At 32.8% G+C, this 17,345-nt stretch overlaps 1 protein-coding gene across 5 annotated transcripts; it reads left to right on the forward strand.

Moving 5' to 3' along the window:
• The first annotated feature begins 822 nt into the window (after positions 1-822).
• LOC129909271 (zinc finger CCCH domain-containing protein 18) lies at positions 823-12,919 on the forward strand. Of its 5 annotated transcripts, none has more exons than XM_055986339.1 (6): positions 823-1,067; positions 7,006-8,854; positions 8,915-9,449; positions 11,602-11,775; positions 11,838-11,978; positions 12,048-12,919. In XM_055986339.1, exons 2-6 carry the CDS (start codon positions 7,070-7,072, stop codon positions 12,254-12,256), a joined length of 2,844 nt encoding a protein of 947 aa, XP_055842314.1. In that variant the 5' UTR covers positions 823-1,067; positions 7,006-7,069; the 3' UTR covers positions 12,257-12,919. The 5 variants fall into 5 exon arrangements, with proteins under 5 accessions (XP_055842314.1, XP_055842317.1, XP_055842316.1 ...); XM_055986342.1 differs by having other exon boundaries at positions 824-1,067; positions 11,620-11,775; XM_055986341.1 differs by having other exon boundaries at positions 826-1,067; positions 11,602-11,769.
• The last annotated feature ends 4,426 nt before the right edge of the window (positions 12,920-17,345 follow it).

Here is a 17,345-nt window from a genome sequence, read left to right on the forward strand (position 1 = left end):
AATCGACCCGAAGAACAATAAACACTGTTTTCTTTGGTAACAATATATTATAATTAATATATAACTCGCGTCAGTTTTTCAAAAAGTGAAGTGCGTCAGTTGATATATATATATATATAATACCTTTTTATGTGTAGTGTGGACTTTGGAGACATGAAAATTTTTCGATTCACTTCAGCTGCATACTAAATTAATTTTGTGTGCATTGCACAGAATATACCTTTTGTAGACAGCGAGTACATCCAACAAAAATTATCACCACTCTTGTGAAATTCTCCCTAAATTCTTCACTGATGTCGTTTTCCAAAATTCAAGGAGTGACACTCCTAGCTATATAATCACTCCAAAAGGAGTGATTTCAAATTCCAAAATTGAAAAAGGAGTGAATTTTTGGAGTGAATTCTTCACTCCCAAAATTTTGAAGGAGTGACGGAGTGATTACCAATACTTCTACATTTGACTTCATGGACTGCTTGTCAAATTGTTGGGTGGTTGTTTTAACTTTTTTTGTGAAGGAAATTATATTTATTTACAAAAAAAATTCAATAAAGTATTGTAAAAAATCACTAAAAGTGAATTTAAAAGATTGTGTTATTATTTTATTCATTATTTCGTATTACAAACACATGCAAAGCAAACGTCAAATCACTCCACTTGTCAAATTCTTCGTGAACAAATTCCAAAATTGCACGAAAAAGGAGTGATTCACTCCCATAATTTTGGAAAACGACATGAATACTACCAATTAATCTGTCAAAAATTGAATTTGACATTTCAAACGTCCACGATTCCAATCAAAATATTTCCCATTCCATTGGAAACTGGAATAATGTCCGCCATATTGCTTTACTTGCCATCCATCTGCATCAGCGGCATTCGTTCGATTTTCTTGGATAAGCAATTAAAATAATTTTTTTCTGAAGTCACCAAGATTTCACGAAATCTTTTTCAAACAATAAAAAACCATAACAAATTGGAGCAAACACTCAAGAAGATTTGAATAGTGGATTTTTTAGATTCTGAAGAGGCCAAATTAAACGACGCGATACGTTTTTCGTACGCATCAGGTAAGATGTAAAAAAGCAAATTTCAGGAAAGCCCTTCCTCTTTTTTTTTTTGTCAAAAATGGGGGAAGGGCATTGATTGAAATAAAAATAAAAATATATAAAAAATCTTTCTAATATGTTTATTTACAAATAAATTCTGTTTTTATCCTTCACAAAATCAGTTGTTTGTTTGCTAAAAATTAAAACAAAAAAATAAAAGAGTGTAGTTTTAACAAAAAAAAAGTCGGTTCTTTAAAAAAAAAACAGTTCTCTTATAAAAAATATTGTGTAAATAAGTAAAAAATGTATGAAGTAATCGAGTGCGAAAAAAAGACCAAAATCAAGACCATTAACATTCTCGCTGTTCGCCAAAAAAATGTCTTGAAAGAAAATTTAAAAAAATGGTGCAAGACAGTCGCCTTGTTGTTTCGCGCATCCATTTCGCGGTCGTAATGTTATGGCCAACGTTTTCAATTCAAGTTTATTTTTGTTTAATTTAAATAGTATTTTTTTTTGTTCTGTAAAACAAAAAAAATTAAGACAAAAATGTGTTCCAGCAGGGATTTTCAAAAATGAAAATATTTATCCAAAAAATGTTGAAGGTAAGAAAACGGATGCCGAATTCTTTTTTTTTTTTTCTCTACAGAGATCTAGAATCTCTTCATTTAAAACAAAAAAAGGTTACAATGGGGAATATAAAAAAAAAAAAAACAAAATATATTCATTATTAATTGACAAATATAATGAATAGAAAATGAGTGGGGAAAAGCATTTCGAATGCAACATTTTTATAGATTTCTCTAGATACCACCTGTGAAAGTGCCCCTTTTGAATATGTTGTGTTGTGTAAAATATCGATGACGTTTCAATGGAAATTGAGAATATAATTGGGGACGTGTCCTTGAGAGAAATAGAACAAAAAAAAAAAAAAAATTAATTGTTTGTGGTACCTATTTGTTTAACCACTGAAGGATATTGTTGAAATATAGATTTTTCTTTTTTAAATTAGTAGGGAACATGCAAGTTGAGTTGGGTTAGTTTTTTTTTTATTTCTAAAATGTTTTTGAAAGTATTGGTGATGCCCTTACATGAATAAAGTCTGTTCAATGAAGTTGTTCTAGAATCAAGACTATTTTGGTATAAAAAGAACAGCAATTTGCTTCTCAAAAAGGGTTGTTTTTTTTTGTTTCAAATTACTTTTTTTGTTTTGAGTACAAAAAATAGGTACCTACATATCGTCGGCGTAAAGCAAAATTGTTCTAAGTCCTTAAGAAATCCTATGTACTTAGAACAATTTTGCTTTACGCCGACGATAAGTATCTTGTTCTATTGTTTCTCATGAATGTCCCTATTCTGTTTATAGCCTTAGAGCCCACAGGAACTGGTGTTCTCTCATTTCCCCTAAGCCTAAAGACATCAATTTTGACGCTGCGATGTTTTGAAGACTTTTCTGTTTAATTTGTTGTTTGTTTTTTTTTTTTTTTTTTTTGAATTCAAAACTCTCCAAAAATAGAGCCAATATGGTTAGTTGAAAAAGTTTATATTTCGAGATTTATTTGTCGCATGGTCGATATTTAGGTATTCAGGCCCAGGGGAAATGACAGAGCATCAGTCTTTATATTCAGAAAGTAAATTTGTGTTAATTTATTAAATGGAAAATTCGCGTTTTGTGTGTTTTCATAAACGTCGCACATAGGAGTATTTGCAGTAAAAACCTGGTCATAAGTCGATTTTCTGAAAATCAAAATTGACACCAAAAAGTTTGGCAAAGTGGGTGCAAAATAAACATGTGTCAATATGCTGCACTCATTTTTTTGTTTTTCGATATTGTCTTGTTAAAAAATGAGTTAAAAGTTAACTGTTACATCTACCTCATTTTTATTTGAATGCGAAGTATTTTGGTAAGTGTTATTCTATATCGTCGGGTTATTGCGAAAACTCACTAAGTACACTTTTGATTGATTTTAATCTAAAAATGCAAAGTTGTGAGTTTCGATCATAGGTTTCAATTAAACTACTCATCAAAAACATCAGAACAACAGAAATACTTTTAAAACTTGCTACTTTATTGCTTCTCCATATAAATTTTTCATATTTAAAAAATTAAAACTCAAAATCAGTAAAATGTTACTTAGTGAGTTTTCGCAATAACCCGACGATATGCGATATCGAAATGTTGTGATAGAAATCTAAAAAAATTTAAATGGAGAATTCTTCTTCAGTTATTTATCAACGATATTAATAAAGTTTTGAAAATGTTAGATAGTTTTTTCTATTTTAATTCGGGCTTAGAACTATTATCTAAAAGCTTGATATTTTTGGTAAGCTATTATTTGAACTTTAATGATTTTGTTTTAGTATGCCCGTTATTCTGCGATGAATTGAAACTTATAAATTAGTTTATATATTCTTTAACACAATGCAACAAAAATTGGGTGCTCTTAGGTGCTCTTTAGAGAATTGAGGGTCAATTAGTTTTTCAATTTCTGATAGAAAATACTCCTTACTTTATGCAACGTTTTTTATGTTTAAATTAAATTTACTGATGTTATTAGTGAATTTATTTTGGGTGATCTTAATTAAGGTTGGGGAAGAGAGAAAAGAAACTGGGAATTGCGTATTAGGGATGAGGAAAAAAATTTGAGAAAAATAATGTCGACAGGCGGAGTACAGGCCATTAATCAATTTTTTTAGTTTTTGGTAAAAAAATAAAAATAACAAAAACTAGGTTTATATTGTATTTTCTTTTAGGAATACTCATTATAAACAGAAATAAGAACAAAAACCACGAAAAATAATTATGGCCAGGTTTTTGATGACAATACTCCTATGTGCGTCGGAAATCTTCGTTAGTAATATATCGTCTTTTTGCTTTGTTGCATTAATGAACACAAAAAGTGTGCAGAACATTTTTGCAGGCTTGGTGAGTTCTGTAGCCATGAAATTGTGTCTGCGCAATCTGCCCGAAGTTGACGACATAATGACGTTTTCCAACAGCATGTACTGCAGTTGGACTAAGTTAGTACGATCGCAAATATGACTTTATGAGCACGACTAACGTAGGCCTAAGTTAGGCCGCCGTTTATGAAATACCCTTTCTGTGAAATTTAGAATCTTAATTTATTTTTAATTAAGATTCCATACATAGAAAATAACAAGCTTTTAAAATTTAAAAACAAAACCAAACATTTGTTCAATATTTCGAGAAAAAATTGAAAATATTTAGGTTACTATTGTTGCAAAAATTAAAAATTGATGCATTTTCTGTGGTTGGCAAGCTTTTGCTTTAAAAATGCTTTTAGATTTTCTATACTCCCTTAATATAATTTCTGTATAATTAATATTAATTTCTATATATGTATAAGGGTATACATATGTGCCCTTAATTCACTGTGCAAGTCGAAATCTTTGACATGTGCGCTGTTGACTGTTTCCCCCTATTTCGGACCTTAGAAATCGATTGGTATTATTAGTTTTTCGATTTGTCGGTACGACTTCGAACAAAATTTTTTTTGGAAGTTATTTCAATAATTTTAAGCATTTTGCCCGGTTCAAAGCCATTCTTCTTGTTTATATCGCTATTTTTTCTGCTAAACGTTATTTACTACCAGCATAAATAACTGGCTTTAAAAATGTATATTTTAGTTATGAATGTGTTGCCGTTGTGTTGTAAAACATTTTTTTTTACATTTGAAATCAATTTGTGAGAAAATTGCTTCTACCGCCTAAACAATTTAATCTTATCCTTCACTCCCATATAATTTTTTTTCTGTAAATAATCTAAATAATCTTTATATGTACATCATTTTATTTATGAAATTAAAAAAAAAAAGTTTTGAAAATAAATTTATTATTCGTTTAAAAAACAAGACTTCAACATCGGCAATTTTTAACACATACAGCTGTGTTCAAAATAATAGTAGTGCCTGCAACAAAATAACATTTTTTATATTTACGGTGCTTCTACGGTTAAAATTTTAATTTCTTTGATGTCAAAGTTTGTAACGGTCAATTACTAATAAATGTATCGTAGTTTTAAAATGAAAAAAGAAGGTGCCAAATAATTTGTCATTGACCTTTGGTTGTTCTTTCTAATTTGACCTGTTCAAAATAATAGTAGTTAAAATTATTTTTGAAGAATTTAAAAGCGGTTTATAACTTACAATATTTATTTTTGGTTTAAAAGTAACTACTAGTATAATTTGAAAACTTTTTCAACAAAAAACGATTTGTTTCGGTTTTAATCTATTTTAATTTCGAAGACCAAAACACTGCAGTTCGGATAACAGAAACGTATACGAGAGCTGCTTGAAGAAGGGAAAACCTACTTTTAAATTCAAGGTTATATTAGGATGCTCCCCTACAATGGTAGCCAATGCAATAAACTCAACGAAAAATATTTCTTTGTTAACAGCGTTTTTTTTTTTTACTACCGACGTTTAAGAAAATTTGATCTGTAATTTGCTTTAGTTACTCCACTAAAACATAATAAAACGATAACAATGCAAAAATCCAAATTCCTTGAATTTTTTCAATAAAATCTTGCTAAATTGTTAAATAAATTGCATAAAATTGTTTATTTTTCCTTATGCTGGTAATAAATAAAGTTTAAGCCGAAAAAATAGCAATATAAACAAGAAAAATGACTTCAAACCGGGCAAATAGCTTAAAATTATTGAAAAAACGTTCCGATAAATCGAAAAACTAATGATGCCAATCGATTTTTCAGGTAAACTTTTGTTTATCCTTAGCAATTATTTGTTGTTGTTTCCCGTGCAAAATTTTACTGAGCTTAGTACTGAGTTACCAAAAAACACTGCTATTATAAGCTTGGAAACAGAGCGTAACAACGAATTTTGAGAATGATGTTGCTTTGAAAAGTATTCCTACACCCTTAAATATGTATTTGTCAATTTCTATATTTTCTACACTTAATTTTTATTTTGATCGTTTTTTTTTTTTTATCTTGACCGAAGCATGTCCTGGGATTGTACTCTATGGGGGGTCTAGTAGAAGAAGCCTCTGTAGCCAAGATAGGGTGGACTAATTTCTTCTTAACACAGCACTAATATAGCTGCCAACCATGAGCTTTTAATATGTTGCATTCAAGCTACAGGGGAGAAAAGGTCATGGGAAAACTTCAACAATTAATTCGGTTCTTACTCATGGCAATCAGTAATCCCTGGCACTTTGGATTTTATCCGGCTGGGAGTCTTCTTCAAGGATTGTTAATTTCGAAAAGAAGTTTGTGCTTTGGCCAGTATCAGAAAAATATTATATTAAAAATCTAGCTATACCTTGTGACGTTAACCATAAATAGTAAATGAAGGTTCCTACCAAACACTAACTGTGTTATAAGCTGCTCAGAATTATACCCAATTGTGCAAAGAATCGGGTTAGTTTTGTATGTCTGCAGGTTTTCCCTTAATCAAGACCCTAGCAAGCTGTCAAACAGTTTAAAAATGTTGACTTTCTCAAAGTTCGAATTTGATAGAAAACTGGATGCTTTTGTTAAAAATTATTACATAACATCTTAAGTTTAATCGAAGCAACTTAGGTTTTATATATTGCAAACCAAGAAACTTTTATAATTTTCCCTTAAATTTTCTATTTCCATTAATATTCAATATTTTACAACATACCATATACTCACAATTTTACACATTAAAAGCCAATCCAATGTTGCATTTTGAACCCTGCTTTTCCAAACCAATTTAATGAAAAAAAAAAAAGGTTTAACAAGTAAAAACAAAGACAAAATAACGAAGTTTTAGGGTAAAAGTGTAAGAAAATAAATATAATTATATTTAATAATTAAACTAGAATGTGCTAGAGCAACTCTATTTCATAAATTCTTAATTTTTCTACTATAGATTTATTACCAATATGAAACATTTCTTCAATCATAAAATATGATCACGAAAAAGCTAATAGAATCTTTTATATATAATTGATGCAGATTGTTCATTTTGGGAAGCATCGAAGTTTGCTTCTAAGCAGTAATTTCCAAGAACATCTTAAATATGGACTCAGAAGATGAGTCACGCCCTGGTTCGTCGGCGTCCAATTCATCGGATTCATCAGATGATAATAATTCGGAGAATAATTCACGTGCATCGAGTCCAGAAGCACCCAAACGTTCGAAATCTGGTTCGGTAAAATCGGCGGCATCCGTCAAATCAACGACATCTATGAAATCTGGATCGAATAAGTCGGGATCGGCAAGTCCCCAATCGGGTGGCGAACGAGCAGTATCACGTTCGTCACGCGTTAGCTCGCGTTCATCGAGAGCTTCATCGAAATCGAACTCTGGTTCATCATCATCATCGTCGTCATCGTCTAGTGATGATGATGACGAAGCTGGAAGTGCGAAAGAGAACAACAAATCGCCCAGCAAACCTGCATCATCTCGATCAAGCAGCGAAGAAAGTGGCAAGAGTGGCAAGAGTGCTAAAAGTGGCACTCAGAGGCAAGGTGTAGTGTCTCGCAATCAATCAATTTCACCCGTTAGACGAAAATCTCGAAGCTCAAGAAATTCTAGTGTATCCAGTGCTGGTGGCAGCATAGATGATAATCGTGAAGATGGCGCTATTAATATGTCACACGAAGATTTGAGTGATGTAAGTGAAATGGATTCCGAAAAACGTCTAGATCATGGCCACAAAGAGACCACTAAAATGTCTATTGATGACGAAGCAACTAATGGATCTATAACAAATACAAATGATCTTGATCGTCCACAAGAGCCTGAGGAAGAAGAAAAAGAGCATGCGACTGAAGAAAATAACTCTCGACATAGCCGTAATGAGGACGACGACGATGATGATGATGATGACGATGATGCAGGTGAAATAGTTGAAAACTCGAAAAAGCAAGATACAATTAAAAAAGATGATGAAAAAGAAGAAGAACAAGAACGGGAACATGAACGCGAGCGAGAGCGGAGTCACGACCCAGAACAGGAGGATGAGCCAATCATAACCGACTTACGACAAAAACTTGACAAGAAAAAAGCGTGCCAACAAAAAGTCGCTGAAAAGTTAGAAGAAGATAATGAGTCGCAATGTGGAAACAAGAATAATGGCAATGTTGAATCGGATATCGATGATTTAGTAAAGAAACACGATGAAGATGCACTCGATTTCGAAGCCGAGGAAGGAGAATGTCCTGAAGTCAGCAAAGAGGAACAAGAGAAGATTGATGAAGATGCCAAGAAAAAGGATGAATCTAACAAGTCCGATGGTGAAGCTGAAGAGGGTGAAGAGTTGGAGGAAGGTGAGGTTTCAGATGAAGATGAAAAGCGTCCCGAAGAAACAGAACCCAAACCAGTATGCAGGTTTTATACACGAGGTCAGTGCACTTGGGGCATGAGTTGTCGTTTCTTGCATCCTGGTGTTACCGACAAGGGCAATTACACAATGTTTGATATGGTGCGACCAGTATCAGTTCCTACGGGAGGAGGTCGGCCACCGTTGGCAGCTGCCTTTGGGCATGATAATTATCATGATTACCGCACTGATAGACCACCTCTTCATCATCGTGCTCCGCCAATACATCATCATCCGGCCATTCCGTTTGTTGCACACCATGACCCCAGAGCCATTCCACCTGTTGCAGCACAGGATCCTCCTATTGTCGAAAGCGCCTGGGAACGGGGTCTACGCACTGCCAAGGAAATGATGCGCAAAGCCAACAAGCGCAAAGAACAAGATATGGACTTTGAAGATAAGAAAATGAATTTGACTTTGTCCCCAGATGATGTTGAAAAAGACAACTACTACATTAAGGACAGAGCTACACCACCAGAAGTAAAGTTTTATTTTAAAATTCATTCGATAGATTTTTATTGAATAATTATTTATTTTAAGGTTGTTCCACAATATCCAAGACATCAAAATTATCAAGAGCCACCTGGTCTATATCCACCACCGGAGCGTTTTGCCAGAGGACCACCACCAATTTATGATGATTTAGATCCTTATGGTCGCAGTGCTAGGTATCGAGAATTGCCAGCTCATCGCATGCCTCATTATGAGGACGAGAGAAGAGTGCGTCCAGCACGTGAAGTGATTGTACAAAGAGTCGAACCCGTTGGAAGAGGTGACGAATGGAATGATCCATGGATGCGTTCCAAGTCGCCAGGTGGTCGTGCTCTGTCGGATCGTGAGAGAAGCGACAAACGTCGCCGCGATAGACGCAGCTATAGTAGCAATTCATCTTATTCCAGTTCAACTAGTTCACAATCCGATTCGAGTTCGGAATCTAGTCGATCGCCAAGTCCAGAGCATAGACGTCGCTATAATAGCAGTTCACACAAAAGTCCACCACCAAGGCGACATTTTCGAAGTGGTGGTGGTGCTGGTCTTCGATCGCCTAGTCCCCGGCGACCAAGGCGTTCTCCAAGTAAGATTTTTTTTTAATTAAATGATTTGGTTAATAAATCATTGTTATTTTAAACATTTTAAGATCATTGTAACATTAAAACCAATTGCATTAAGTTTGTTGCTTCGAAAAATTCGTTTTGTAACATAACTTTTCAATAATAACATAGATAATGTTGTGGGCACCATTTTATTCTATCATTTTTCAGTCATAAATTAAATGCATTTATTTACATTTACATTCTCTAAAAAAAAAAAAGAAAAAAGAAAAAAAACAGGAAGCTCTGGATCTGAAGTGGAGATCCAAAAAAGAAAGCTTTTGGAAGTGCCTTATTCTTTTTAGATCAGATCTCGATCAGGGGTTGTTCAATAAGTTCGGTAAAAAATGACCGAGCAGATCGAGGAATCCAGAGGTTACACTCTGTTTAGAATGAACGAACACTATTTGTTTTATTTATTTTATTAAAAAAAAAAAAAAAAACAAAATGCAAGATGAAAGATTTCTCTTGTTTATTACACAAGAAAAAATAAAAAAAACAAAGTGTGTGTTTTGAATTCATCTTCCTTTGGAGAAATGTTCTGCAAATCATAGAATTTTATCTCACAAATTTGAAGCAGAAACCGTAGAAAAAAATCTGATAAACTTTTGGTGTGTTCAATCACCTATCAGAAAGGCTATCTGGGATACCCGTATCTGGAATATGTTTTTCAACGCGATTTATGTCTTATTGTTCAGATAACCACAAATAAAATATGTTAATATTGAAAAGAGAATATTATTTTATCTGAGCAAATTACATTTTTTTTATTGTTGCATAGTTTTTGCAAAATTAGCTTGATTTTATTTTTTTAATTGAACAAATTTTATAAGTTCAATTTGACGTTTAACAAACAACTGTTTGTTTCCCTTGTTTACGCAATTATTTGCTGCTAGGGTGTTCATTTAAACCTTTTGCGGAATTTTCTATTTTTCTGCAAAAGTAGAAAATTATCTCGTTACGTGAATACCCTTATTTTAAACAAAAGATAATTATTTTGTATAATACAGAACAAAACCATAAACAAAAAATAAAATTATAATTTATTAAAATTGTTAAACTTTGATATCTGGGTGATTTTTTACATGTGGCTTATAATGTTAACCAAATAAGCCCTTCAATTATGTACAAGCACAACAAAAAACCTTGTTGCAAATCACTAGTAATTTTGTTTTGGCGTCAAATACTTTTGGCAGTCGTGATTGGTTCCATCGTTTCAAGATTTCCATTTTGCTAAACGAACGAAGATCTTTCTTCTTTCTTAGAAGTTAACTGCCAAGCCATTTCCAACCGATTGCTACATTCGTTGGAAATGATTGAAATAATAGGAACTTGAATTTCTTATGATTTGAAGCCAAGTTGTGAGTTTCTGTAATGGTCGTTATCCACATTTTAAAATAACTCTGAATGGCAGAGAGTAAAGAATATTTAAAGAATTATTATCTGTAAAGCTTCACGTATTTTCCTGAAACACTTATTTTTTTCTTTGAGTTGTTTTATTTGTATTGTATAAAAAATTCACATTTTCGGATTAGGTTTGTTACAGGATATTGATTTTTTTTCCTGAAATGTTTAAAGAATTTTTGACTAAGTTAATGTTTTATCACTTCTTTGACGTTTTGAGTCTCGGGCTCAGGAATTGTATCTTGTAATTGTATCTTTCTAATTGAGGGTCAAATCAATTTTACTAACAAGCAAAACTTGATCTTTATATCAATATTTCAGCCATGCATTTCATTTCAAAATTGTTTAAGCGATTTAAAATTCAATGGTACTGTCAGCCCAATGAGACCATATATATGGCCTTTATATACTTTAACCCTTTTAAGTTTTTCGGTACTACCTGAAATATTATGGACCAGCCTCTCCTCTTACATTTCGTTAGTATCCCAGCAATGGATTGGGTCTCACATTTACTAAATAATGTAACTTCACTCGTTTATGAATAAGCCTAGAAAGAAGTTTAACGTTAAGTAGTTTCATATTTTAGACTTGGATAAGTTCAATTTTATTGTCACTAAAAATCTGTCAGCATGTAGTTAGTAACATTTGTTTCATCTAGCATTTGTGCTCTGTTCTGTAAACATAACAAAAACGTTTTTTCTTCAATTTTTTGTGTGTGCTACCTAATCAAAGGCATTGTACGTTCACCAGTTGCAAAGCGGCGTGGACATTCTTCACCTTCTCCAATTCCAGAAAAACGATCAACATACAGTCCGAGCAATCGTAAAAGAAGAGCTTCTCCACCTCCAAAGAAATCTGGAACTGATAGAAATAAAAAACGTCGCGGATCAAGTAGCTCTGGTTCGAGTAACACTTATTTATTTTCAATGTCATTGAAATTAACAACTTCTTAATTTTTTTTTTTGCAGGATCTTCTGATTCAAGTGGCTCTGGTTCGGATTCATCGTCATCATCATCTGAAAGCTCGTCACAATCTAGGGGAGCAACTCCAGTTAAACGCATGCGCACAACTGATAAAATAGCTAACGAACGTAAAGCTGTGAAAAAGAGTAAGTTTTTAATTTTTTGAAAAAAAAAAATAACATCAATTTAATATTCTTGTTTTTATTTTAATTTAGTTGAAGCTGTCAAGAAACGATCACCAATATCAATTGAAATTAAAAAACAAGCTACTGTTGGAGCATCAGCACTAACATCACCCAGCAATTCAAACTCATCAGACAAACCAGAAGTAAAAGATATGAAGAAGAACAGGCGCGAGGAACTACTAAAACAGCTGAGAGCTGTCGAAGATGCCATTGCCAAGAAAAGATCCAAATTGACCTGATAGATTTAAGTGGGCATTCAAAATTCAAAAATCATCGCAAAATAAAACTTTATTCTTCAAAACTTGCACTCGTTGCAAAACCATACACTAATATTATCTGTAGCTCCATTAACGAATGCAGCCACCTCCGTGAATACATATATATTTTTTTTATTTTAAGATCATTATTCGATATAAAATGTATATGCTAAGTTTAACAGTTTTAAATGGTCGTCTTTGTATCAATCAATCCATACATAAATTGAGATAACCTCAAAAGAGACGATACAATTTAATATGATTTTATTTCTCTGAGTATCGTGGGAATAATATTATCTATAAAAAAAAAAAGAAAAAAAAAAAAAAAACAAATTGACGATATTGTTTTTGTTTTTAAATTTAACTTAACCGTAATGAGTTTTGTTAAAATTTCTCCATTTATGTAGCAAGCTTAAGATTAAGAACCAATATTTTTGTACAATTTAATGGAAATGATTACATAAAAATGTCTCCAAAAAAAAAAAAGAAAAAAAAAAACTATGACAATTATTTTACACTCGGCTGGATATAGACTTTTTTTTTAATTTAATAAAGATGAGAATGGCTTCGTGTATAACTCATACTAATGTGACTTAGTTGTGGAAATGTTTAAAAATCATAAATAAACACATGATATGAATGTAATGTTTTATCTTTTAAATTTTTAATAATTCTAGAAAGGCAGTTTCACTTTTACTGTGGAGTTATTTGATTGATTTTTTTTTGCAAAAACGGAACCCAATGAATAACAATGATATACATACTTGGAGGGTCAGCCCTATTGTGAGTTTCACGTGGAATGTTTTCCGCCCGGAATATTTTTGTTCGCCTGGAATGTTAAGATCTATCATGAGTTTCGCCTGAAGGGAATTTACATTTTCCGCTGAAATAGTTTCATGTTCGGAAGAGCTGTCTAATACCTCGCAAATTACCTGAAAAAAGAGTTGAAAATAAAGGGAGATGTCTCAACGTGAACAACTTTTCGCCCGGAACTCGCAATAGGGGAAAAGTGAAATTCAATTTTTCCGGGTGGAATCCTGTTCACGTGAAACCCACAATAGGGCTGAGTATATTCATTGGTTTTGATAAGTTTGTATTGCCTCGCTTGGCCAATGCTCAATTGTGACGGGAATTTTTTTTTTTTGTTTAATAAAATAAAAAATTACTAGCCATAAGACTTTGTGGTAGCAAGTTAAAATGGTTGTTGTATGGAACTTACGGAAGATGTCAGCATAATCCAAGTACGAAATTTGAAAAAGAAAAAGTATGACTTAAAGGGCAAAAGTACTCTTTTTTACACTCGACCAAAAATGTTTTGAGAACTGGAGTAAGGCACCACGACAATAAAGTTGTATGATGAATCCACTAAATAATAGTCTTTAAAATTCAAAACAACTTTTACTACGAGACGATACATCCGTGAAACAATTTTTTTTTTTTGTAACGTTAATATATCAAACAACGTGATAGATTTTTTCTGACGAATTCAGCATAAAAAAAAATGTATAACAAAAACATTTTAATTTAGTTGTCCTATGAATCTACACCCGGGCGTAGTAACCGTCCATTTTGTATGAATAATTACCAAACATTATGAAACACTCTGGACTATCGAAGAATGTATCTTAAAATCTTAAATAAATAATAGACCGAGAGCACACAGCAAATTTTGGGATGGAGGTATAACCAAAATGTAAGTATGCAGTTTTATAGCCTTATGCCTTCTAATAAAGTATTCGAAAGTCTGGCATCTTTAAATTACGGCTTTATATGGTTTTCGGGGGGTTAAACAACGCGAGTTTTCCAATCAATGTGAGAAGGCTAAGAAAGCAAAAATTCACATTCTGAATAAAAGGAATGATGCTCTGTAATTTCCCCTAAGCCTCAATACCTCAATCTCGGTGATACGACAAATAGAAATCAAGATATAACCTTTTTTTTTACTAACCATATCAACTCATTTCTTGGAGAGTTTTGAGTTCAAAATAACAAACAAAAAATTAAACAGAAAAGTCTCCAAAACAAAGCCGCTTAAAAAGCTTATATCTTGAGTTCTATTGATCGCATCGTCAAGATTGATGTCTTTAGGCTTAGGGAAAATGACAGAGCATGAGTTGCTCTATTAAAGAATATGAAATAGTGTGAATTTAGCCTACTTATATGAATTGGAAAACTCGCATTTTGCAACCCCCTGAAAACAATACAAAGCCGCGATTTAAAGCTGCCAGACTTTTAAATTCGTTATAAGAAGACATAAGGCTATAAAACTGCATACTGACTTTTGGTTATACCTCCACTCCCAAAATTTGCTGTGGGTTCTTAGACTATAAATAATAACCATTTTTATCAGAAAACAAAACCGACTTCTATGGATCTAAAGTTGGTTTTATGTTTTTTTTTTCTAATAGTTTCTATGGCCAGAACTAAACGAAATTAAAATGGGACCACATCAGCTTTATAAAACAAAAATAATTATCAAAATTGCTTCACTTAGTCCAAAGTTATGAGGTAACAAACTTAAAAAAAAAAAAAAAAGACGAATTGAATACCTCCTCCTTTTTGGAAGTCGGTAAAAATAACTTTTTCTATGTGATTAAGAGTACGCCTGTGTAGTTCGCGAACGAACTAGTTCATCTTGGTGAACTAGTGAACTTAGTTCACTTATTTAGTTCAATTTAGTTCGCGAATAAGATTTTTTTCAACCAACTAAACAGCAACCTAGACAGAGGCGTAATATGACATTACAAAACAGCTTGCGCTCACCTTATATTATCATTTTTTTATATATATCTATAGGAAGTCCCATCTGTATAGGGAATTTTCAAATTTGGTCCTTGTCTCCTTGTCTTATACGCCGACAGCGCCCTTTTAACATGACAGACGTTTAAAGAATAGGGGTTCAGAAACCAAAGTGCATATGAAATTGCATCCAATTCTTTCTGGAGAATTAGATTTAAAACAACACATTTCCAAATACGGAATGGATTTTTCGAAATTTCACATTTAACCGAAATTTATAAGGATTTGGGATTAACAAGTTACCAAATTCTGAGAGCCCATAATTTGGCCTAACCGCATATTTCGTTTGAACCATTACTTTTCCGACACCCTGCATACTGATTTTTGGATAAAAGAATAAGGTTTTCTTCTCACTAATCTGTCATATGGGGCATTTCACGTGAAACCAGCAGCAAAAAATTTCGTGGGTCGTCAAATTTGTTCATATTTGGTATATGTATTCCTCAATCGATTTAAAAAATACATCTGGAAGGATTTTGAATTTTAAGCCTTGATAGCGGAGTTATGGGCTTCTAAAGTTTTGGAAAACTCTGGGAAGAGTTTATTTGAAAAATTTATATATATTCAACGAAGGGGTAACAAAATTATTTTATTAGAGTTTGTTGGTTTATTTATATAACAAAGGTGATAAACAATTATAAGAAAACCAGGTCTTGCTTCTTGAACGTTGAAAATACGAATGAGAAAATTTCTGACAAATAATTTTCTCAATAATAAATATTAAAAAAACGATTGCTTATGTTTTTCAATACCCCTTCTCAATCGTTTAATCCAAGGCGTTGGCATAAGTCTTGAAAACGTGTTGAATCCAGGGACTTTGTTAACATATCAGCAAGTTGATCTTTTGTACCAATAGGTTTAACTTCTATCAATCCATTTTGAATGTGGTCTCGAATGAAATGATGTTTAATGTCGATATGCTTCGATCTCTTCGTTTCTAAATTTGTTGCCATTCCAATACAGCCTTTGTTGTCTTCAAAAATTATTGCAGGCTCATTTTGAATTTGATTTAAGTCTTGCAATAACCCCCGAATCCAAATAGCTTCGGAAACAGCTGCACTAAGTGCCATATACTCAGCTTCACTGGAAGAAGTTGCAACTGTTGCTTGCTTTTTGCTTGACCAGGAAACCGTGCATCCAAAAACTTTAAAAATATATCCAGTAACCGATTTCCTATCATTTATGTCACTTCCCCAGTCAGCATCAGCGTAACCAGTTAAAGGGTGATCATCAGTTATTTCAAAAATAAGGTTTTTCTTCTTAGTGCCTTTTAGATACCTCACTATTCTTTTGAGTGCTTGCCAGTTATTTTCTGAAGGCTTTTGTTGATACCTTCCCATGTATCCAACTGGAAAGCATATATCAGGTCGAACACATAACATGATATACATGAGGCTTCCAAGTAATTCTCTGTAAGGCTTGTTAAATTCTTGCTCTGATTTTGTCAATTGAAGTTGTAATCCTTTTTCCATTGGACTTCTTGTTGGATTACACTCTTCCATCCCAAATTTTTCAAGCAGCTTGTCGATACTTGATTCTTGTGAAAGTCTTATCACATTTTCTTGAACATCGATTTTAATTCCAAGGAAAAATTTAAGGTTTCCACAATCTGACATTTTAAAAGTTGCTTCTAGTTTTGTCTTAAGTCCTTGTAATTTCAATAAGTTCTTTCCAGTAATCAATAAATCGTCCACATATAGTATAAGTATAATCAGGTCATCTTCTTCTTGTCCCATCTTAGTGTATAAGCAATAGTCATGTCTAGATCTCTTGAACCCCAACTGAATTATAAAATCATTGAACTTCTTGTTCCAACATCTAGGAGATTGTTTAAGACCATAAATGGACTTATATAATCTGCAAACATCTCCATCCTTGACTGAAACCCCTTCAGGAGCAGCCATGTACAATTCTTCTTTTAGTGTGCCATGCAAAAATGCAGTTTTTACATCAAGTTGGTGAAAGAGAAACTTGTTTCGTAAGGCCACAGCTAACACAGTTCGAATAGTGGTTAGTTTCGCAACGGGTGAATAAGTCTCTTCATAATCTATCCCAGCTTTTTGCGTAAACCCTCTAACTACTAGACGAGCTTTGTACCTTGTGGGTTCACCATATTCATTTTCTTTAATTTGGAATATCCATTTGGGCTTCAAGGTCTTTGCATTTTTCGGTTTTGTAACCACTTGCCAAACATCATTTTCTTTCATAGAGTAAAGCTCTTCTTCAATAGCCTTGAACCATTTTGGAGCATCAGAACGTCTTTGGATTTCAT

Source organism: Episyrphus balteatus, chromosome 2 (assembly GCF_945859705.1).
Source record: "Episyrphus balteatus chromosome 2, idEpiBalt1.1, whole genome shotgun sequence".
Lineage (NCBI taxonomy): Eukaryota > Metazoa > Arthropoda > Insecta > Diptera > Syrphidae > Episyrphus > Episyrphus balteatus.